The 7,500-nt window shown below is 44.3% G+C and overlaps 1 protein-coding gene across 1 annotated transcript in view; it reads left to right on the top strand.

Moving 5' to 3' along the window:
• The window catches only part of LOC138010858 (coadhesin-like), a 64,172-nt gene that overhangs the window by 20,551 nt on the left and 36,121 nt on the right, over positions 1-7,500 (top strand). Inside the window, exons 4-6 of the mRNA XM_068857886.1 lie at positions 286-433; positions 5,316-5,489; positions 7,208-7,384. Of these exons, the coding sequence (XP_068713987.1) occupies positions 286-433; positions 5,316-5,489; positions 7,208-7,384 (499 nt within the window). The remainder of the gene's footprint in view (positions 1-285; positions 434-5,315; positions 5,490-7,207; positions 7,385-7,500) is intronic.

Genomic DNA, 7,500 nt, shown 5'->3' with positions numbered 1-7,500 from the left:
AATTCAGTAGAAGCGAGACGAGGCAGCCTGCGTAGCAAGCGTTTCCTGCAGCCGAGAATACATTTTCGGGCTGCGTAAGAATTGGGCAAGTGCAAAAAACCATTGTCTCGCCCCATTTTTCGCGAGGCCAACTATAAAATAACCCGTCCAAAATCCCCGCACGGAAACGCTTGCCACGCAGGCTAGAGAAGAGGATAAAACTAGTTTGTTACTTTTAGCTATCCTTCAATCATGAATTTCATCAGTTTTGTTTATTGACGAGCACCGTGTTCCTTTATTTCAAAGCAATTCCGAGGGCCTTTTCAGAATGGAACAATAATCACGGACCAGAACCTCACAATTCCAATTCAAGCTCGTTATGTTAGATTCAATCCGATAGAACCGATGACGGGTGACCTCTGTATGCGAGTTGGCGTAGAAAGCTGTCAAACTGGTAATTACTTAGTTTGTGAGGATGCCGACAGTAGGGTAGGGTAAAAAAGAAACTGGGGGATCTGATCAAGTTCGTTTTGGACACAGAAAAAAATCACGAAAAACAGCTAAGCTTGGAATTATCAATACCAAGCAAAAGCAAATGAAACTAATTAACTAGTTGCGCTGAAGTGAAAATATTCTTAAGTTGCAAGTGAAGCCACTTTCTTAAACTCTGAAAGACATTTCTGGGGCAAAGTCGATCACAAGAATTTAAAAACGACGTTCCACTTAAACCCTGTTTACGAGGACGGAGGGTTACCCTAGTGCCAGGGTCACTCCAGCAGGAGGGTTGCCCTAGCAGTCGCACATTTCTTCTTTTTTTGAGCAATGTGTTTACAAGGCAGATAGGGTTAGCCTTGGTGCTAGGGTAACCCTATCTGAGCGCTTGGGTTACGCTAGTGCCACAGTAAGCCTACCTGCCTTGTCAACGTTCTGCTAGGGATAACTCGGCTACTCGGTACAACGTTTTGTTGGTTTCTAGCCGGGTGCGGTTATCAAGGTCATTTAGAGTTTTCCCGGGTGATGGGGTAACCCCACCTGTCAAATTTTGCTTGTAAACGCGGACTATCTTTGACCGTTTTACTAGGATAACCCTAGCAGTAGGGTTACCCTGGTCCCTCCTTGTAAATAGGGCATTCCAGTTAGTTGCAATTTTTTTTTTTTTTTTGTGATCATGCAGAATGGATTCTCCAAAATATAGTGAGACACTTAGTTTTGTGTGCATGAGGTACCAAACGATGTTACTAAAGCTTTCATTATTGTGTCACCACAGGCGCCCCAAGCTCAGTGTGAGCATGGGCGACAAAAATATATGGATTTGTATAAGAATCCCGAGTCCCGATAAAAAGCTTAAGAAGATAATTATACTATTATATCTCAATTAAAAAGCCTAGCCTTATTTCCATCCTGGATAGGTTCCTTCCTGTGTGGTTATTTTCCAGATCCGACGCGATTTGAGCCATTTCACAATCGTGGTTGTCAACGGTTATAATAAAATCCCAAGGTTAGCGAATAAAGTCTCAGGTGCCACCAAATTGAGGCAAATATTCCTGGATAAATTATTCCCACGGTCACAATTTCACATCAGAATCAATTGACAAAGATTGAAGTTTCACACTGCTCACACTGAGCTTAGGACGCCTGTGGTGTCACCAGAACAATTTATGAAAGCCAACCATTTCGAGTCGGCGCTTAGACCGAATCACTAGAGATCAGTGCCTAACCCAGCAGTTATTCTCTGCCTAAACAGAGTGTTCTTTATCTGCCAAAGCGGGTTAGCACTTTGCCACGCAACGTCGTCATATGCTACACCTGTATATGTCTTAAGAAGTGTCTCACCTTATTTTGGAGTTGGGTTGTGTAGTATTCCCGAGAGTAATAAAGTATCCAAACAAACAGACTCAACTCGACCAATTCCATTGCAAACATGGCCGCCGCTATCAAAAGCACATGGTTTTTCCTATCCCAACATACTTAGCGGCCCAATACATTACATCTCCCCTATCCTCAGAAAAATGCTCTCTTACAAGAATAACGAAATCTCCACGAACAATAAAGTCAACTATACTAACGATGAAGTCTCTTCTTCTAAAACTTAAATGTTCAAACTGTATATAGTTCTGAAGAGAGAGAATCAGTGTTCATGTTCCCCAAAGAAAATTAACAACACAATCTCTTAATCTCTCTGGCAATCTCCTTGTCCTCTGGGGTCTCAGATTCCTTGATGGTTCTGGTGCCGCTCCACCATTCTCTTGCAGATTGGGGTACTCCCCCCTATCCAGCAGCCCGGCAGTCGATTCTGGTACGGTTGGTTGGTAAGGTGATGGCACAGGGTCTAGTTCCTGCTGGGGTGTGGGGGGTGTTGACACAGAGTCTGACCCTTGTTGGAGTGTGGGATCTCCCTCTCTAATGTATTGCTTCACATGACTTGTGTTTCTGGAGTACTGGTTCCCTGTTGGACTCTCTACCACGAGGCTGTTACCAGTCTTGCTGACAACCTTACAGGGATTTGGGTTAAATGCTGTGCTGAGTTTGTTAGTCTTGTCTTGTTGGACAAGCACTTCATTACCCAGTTCAATGCTGGAGGGGCTAGCCCTGCGGTGTATGTCTGCGTAAGCTTTACTCTTAGCTTTCTGCTCAGCATCGCGATCGTGTAGTTCATAGTCATAGGCATGGCCGATGCTTAAATCAGGGATCTTTCCCTTGACTTTTCGGTTAAAAAGTAGCTCAGCGGGACTCCTTCCAGTCGTATTATGGGGAATACCTCTGTAGGCAGAGAGATACCTCCTTAATTCTGCTCTCCATGGTTTGTTCTCTGCCTGAGCAATTTGTAGTCGTTTCAACAGTGACCGATTCTGTCTTTAGACTTCTCCGTTGGCTTGGGCCCACTTGGCAGTAACTTTCTGATGTATAATATTATGCTGTTCACAATATTCTCTAAATTCATTCGACTTGAATTGTGGACCATTATCGGACTTGATAGTATTTGGCAGCCCATGTCTGCAGAAAGTGTCAGCCAGACGGTCTATGATCTTTTCAGGGGTAGTGGACTGCATAACCTCGACTTCGTAAAATCGGCTGTAGTAATCAACAATGACCAATAGTGAATGTCCAGATGGTAGCTGTCCCATTAAATCTACTGCTAAGTCTTGCCAGGGTCCATCGGGTAATGAGGTGGATCGAATAGGTTCAGGAGGATCTGGTTGTGCCACCAGCTGACACCCATGGCATGCTCGGCAGTGTCTCTCCGCTGCTTTATCCATCCCGGGCCACCACACCTTGGCTCGGAGGTTCTGTCTGGTGCCAACCACGCCCAAGTGGCCTTCATGAGCAAGTGCTAAGGTCCTTGGCTGCAACTTACTAGGAATAATAATGCGTGTACCTCTAAGCACGAGCTGACCAATGACACACAACTCCCCCGCCACTGTCATATATTGTCTACACTTTTCAAACCGCCCCGTTGCAATAGCTTTCCTCACTTCTTTCAGCTCTTCATCATCGGCAGAGGCCTCTTCTATCTCACGTGTTGTGAGTGCCGTTGGTGTTGCACTTGCAGCAACAAACCTAACATACTCCTCAGTGCACCGCTGTTGGTTGTCAGGTTCGACCCTCGTATGGAGTAGACACGACAATGGATCAGCAATGTTCTCGCGCCCAGGCCTGTGTATCACACTGAAATCATATGGCTGTAGTCTGAGAACCCATCGTTCTATCCGTGCACATGGTCTTGACCGTGGACCATATATGACCTCTAAAGGCTTGTGGTCGGTCTCTACAACAAACTGCATCCCATACACATAGACATGGAATCTCTCGCATGCCCACACCACACCGAGCGCCTCCTTCTCTGTCTGGGAATATCTTTGCTCACGTCAAGTCAAACTACGACTTGCATAACATACCGGTGTCAATGTACTGTCCTGCTTCTGTAGGAGAACAGCGCCCAGCCCAACTGAACTGGCGTCCGTGATTAACTTGGTGGGCGCATTCCCATCAAAATATGCCAAAGTACAAGCTTCTGCCATCTTCTGTTTGAGACATTCAAAGGACTTCTTCTGCTCTGGTCCAAATTCAAAGGGTGTCTCTTTCCTTGTCAGTCTTCGCAGTCGTTCAGGTAAAGTGGCAAAGTGAGGTATGAACCGGCTGCTGTAATTGGCTAAACCCAGAAAGCTACGTACATCTGACGCACTCTTTGGTTCTTCCACCTCTAATACTGCTTTAACACGATCTGCTGTAGGACCAATGCCTTTCTCTGAAAGCATCGTGCCCATGAACACCAGCCTGTCCGTGTTGAACAAACATTTCTCAGCATTTAAAGTGAGACCGCACTCTTGCAGACGCTCTATAGTTTGGTGGAGTCGCCTGTTGTGTGTTTCTGTGTCGGGACCATGCACCACAATGTCATCAGAAATGTTTTCGACACCTTCAATACCTGCCAAGGCTGAAGCGATTTCATGCCAGTTGGGTTTCTATCTTTTCGCATTTTGCGGCAACCTCTACGGTGCGTGTTAAGTTCAGTCCTTGGCCTTCTTCAAGCAATTTTTGTTTGATGTAAATGGAAGTGCACTTATTCAAAACTGCGTCTCTTATCTGGTTGTCGGTATCAGTGCCAAAATCACAATCTTTAGCTGCTTGTCTTAAGCGAGTAGCAAATTGCTGAACTGTCTCACCTGGGTTTTGTATGATCCGATGAAAGGTCTGGCGGGCGAATGCTGAATTTACCTGTGGCACGAAATAGGCGTTGAGAGCTTCAACAGCACTGGCGTAATTTGTAGCATCTCCGGTTTCAGTTAAGGTGGTGAATATCTCCTGCACATCAGGCCCAGCCAGGTGGAGTAACATTGCTCGTCGCCGCTGTTTAGTTGCTGCTGTGGTTCCTTCGCTTATAATAAGCCCTTTCCCGTCCGCGTACAGTTCGAATGAAGTTAACCACCTCTTCCATTGGGGACCAATCGTCGCTGGATCAGAGAAATAATCAAATTTCGGTAACACGCTCTTTTCCATTGCTTTTCGTTTCTCCTCGTCGCCAATGTAGTATTCCCGAGAGTAACAGAGTATCCAAACAAACAGATTTAACTCAACCAATTTCATTGCAAACGTACTAACATGGCCGCCGCTATCAAAAGCACATGGTTTTTCCTATCCCAACATACTTAGCGGCCCAATACATTACAGGTTGCATTCTAATCATAACCTATAATGATGTTATTCGCTTGGGAACGTCAAGGGAACCCGTGTTCCTATTAGGGGACATGCAAAATCATTTTCCGATGGAGTTTAAAAAAATGGTCAGGTTGATGTTTCTACTCTCTATTCATTCTTCATCATTCCTTCACTTTTAGCAATCGCCCCAGTGCATGGGCAGTGGTCACAGTGGTCGGAATATGGCCCATGCAGCGCTCCTTGCTTCGGGGAAAGCAAACGCACCAGGACATGTTCAAGTCCTGCACCAGTGTTTGGTGGAAACCCATGTTCTGGTATCAACGAGGAGATAAAGAAATGTTTCGATTGCATAGGTTTGTACACCTGTTTATGAGTAGCAATAAATGGTCTACATGTAGGTCATATTTATTTTGAAGAGATGGGAAAAGATTTTAATGTAATTGGCAGAAAATGGCACGATAGGATTCTTTCAAAGAGAAAAGTATTGTTGCTTCACGGTGAAGACAATTCTCAAGAAAAAACCTTTACCCAGGCGAGAAAAAACGTCCAACTTTCTACTACATTTCAATCACGTCCATCTTTGCCCATATGGGAGGCCGGGGACATTGTGTTGTGTTCTTGGGCAAGACACTTTACTCCCACGATGCCTCTCTCCACCCAGGTGTATAAATGGGTACCGGCGAATTTAATGCTGGGGTAACCCTGCGATGGACTGGCATCCCATCCCGGGGGGAGTAGAAATACTCCTAGTCGCTTCATGCTACAGAAACCAGAGATAAGCGCAAGCCTGATGGGCCTTCTAGGCTCGTAGCAGACTTTACCTTTACCATCTTTGCCAATGCATGCATCCATTTCAATTGGTCTTGTCAATTGTATTTCCTTAATGTCTTTGATGATGTCTTTCTCTCCTCTATCCAGCTGTCTCAAGATTTTAAAGTTAATAATGGCGCATCATGAAATAGGAAAATTCCAGTTAAAATAAACAGGTGTCCTTTTGAAAGAAAGGCTTAAAATTTGGGTCATGTCATGTTTATTTAACACAGCTTTGAAACCAAAGAAAAAGAAGAATTGATTGTTTTTGGTCATAATAGCACTGCGCGGGTTATCCATTCGTTTGAACACGGAATAGAAAGCAATTTCACCGGATCTAAATTCTGTACTAGTACTATCACTTATGCACCTATTGAAAGCTTCAATTATCAGGGGGCAGCATCATTTAACAAATTTAGCTGACTACGGTTAAATTCGGTCGAGACTTCCGAAAGCAGACCCTTTGAATTTCAAACTTTAAAATTTCATTTTAAACGATAATAGACGAGGTTTACTAAGCCCTTAAGAACACAATGCAACAAACGCTGAACGTTTCTTTCGTGTTTAATGCCAGAGCATTAATCTCTCATTGTCAAAAGATAGAAGTTATCTTCGCACTTATATGGACAATTTAAGCAATTGTCTCTTACATTCATCTGAAAAATTCCACTTATGTCCAGGTTTGACCCTAATTAGATGCACGCTCAATTTTGACATCCAACACAAAGTGTCCCTTTAAGTCTAAGCATCTGCTACCTATTTTCAACAATGAAGTAAGGGTAAAGGTTAGCGTTATTTTTAGCTTTGGGTAAATGCAGCAGTTAATCTTTACTTAAAGAGCAGCATTTGGGGGACACTTTGTGAAATAAATTGTCTGTATTCTGAGACACAAGTGATGTTGACGTTGGCGAAAAGAACAAGGGGACACTTCGTGACGCTTATTGAAATCCGCGTGCATCTAATTAGGGTCAAACCTGGACATATCTCAAAAATTCAGGCGTCTTCAAAGGGATTTGAACCCATGATCTCTGTGATGCCGGTAAAATGCTCTACAAACTGAGCTATGAAGCCAAACAGTTGAGAGCAGGTCAATTGTTGGGCTCGTGTGTTCCCTTGAAAGGCCTAATGAGTTAAAGAAATGTATATTTGAAGTGCGGGTTAAAGACCGACAGATATAATTTATCCTCGCACTAATCGCGACCATTTAAGCAATTTTCTCTTATAGAGACATAACAAATGAGAGTTAATTATTTCCACGCAGGTGCCGTATATGGAGCCTGGTCAAACTGGGGTTTCTGGTCTGCATGCAGTGCAACTTGTGGACCTGGACAAAGACAAAGACAACGAACATGCACGAACCCTGCACCAAGCAACGGTGGGGCGAACTGCAGAGGGCCATCCACAGAAACAGGACATTGTTTACTTCGCTATTGCCCAGGTACTTGTGTCCACAATTGTCAGCACAGACGTTCGACCTTAATCCTCAATTTGTACTAGGAGAGGAGGGAGGGGAGGAGGGGATAACAGGATTTGTGAGTTGGCCCCTGAGCGCTC

This window comes from Montipora foliosa, chromosome 7, assembly GCF_036669935.1.
Source record: "Montipora foliosa isolate CH-2021 chromosome 7, ASM3666993v2, whole genome shotgun sequence".
Classification (NCBI taxonomy): domain Eukaryota; kingdom Metazoa; phylum Cnidaria; class Anthozoa; order Scleractinia; family Acroporidae; genus Montipora; species Montipora foliosa.
Note: the sequence above shows the minus strand (reverse complement) of the source record. Positions and strands in the feature narration are given on the sequence as shown.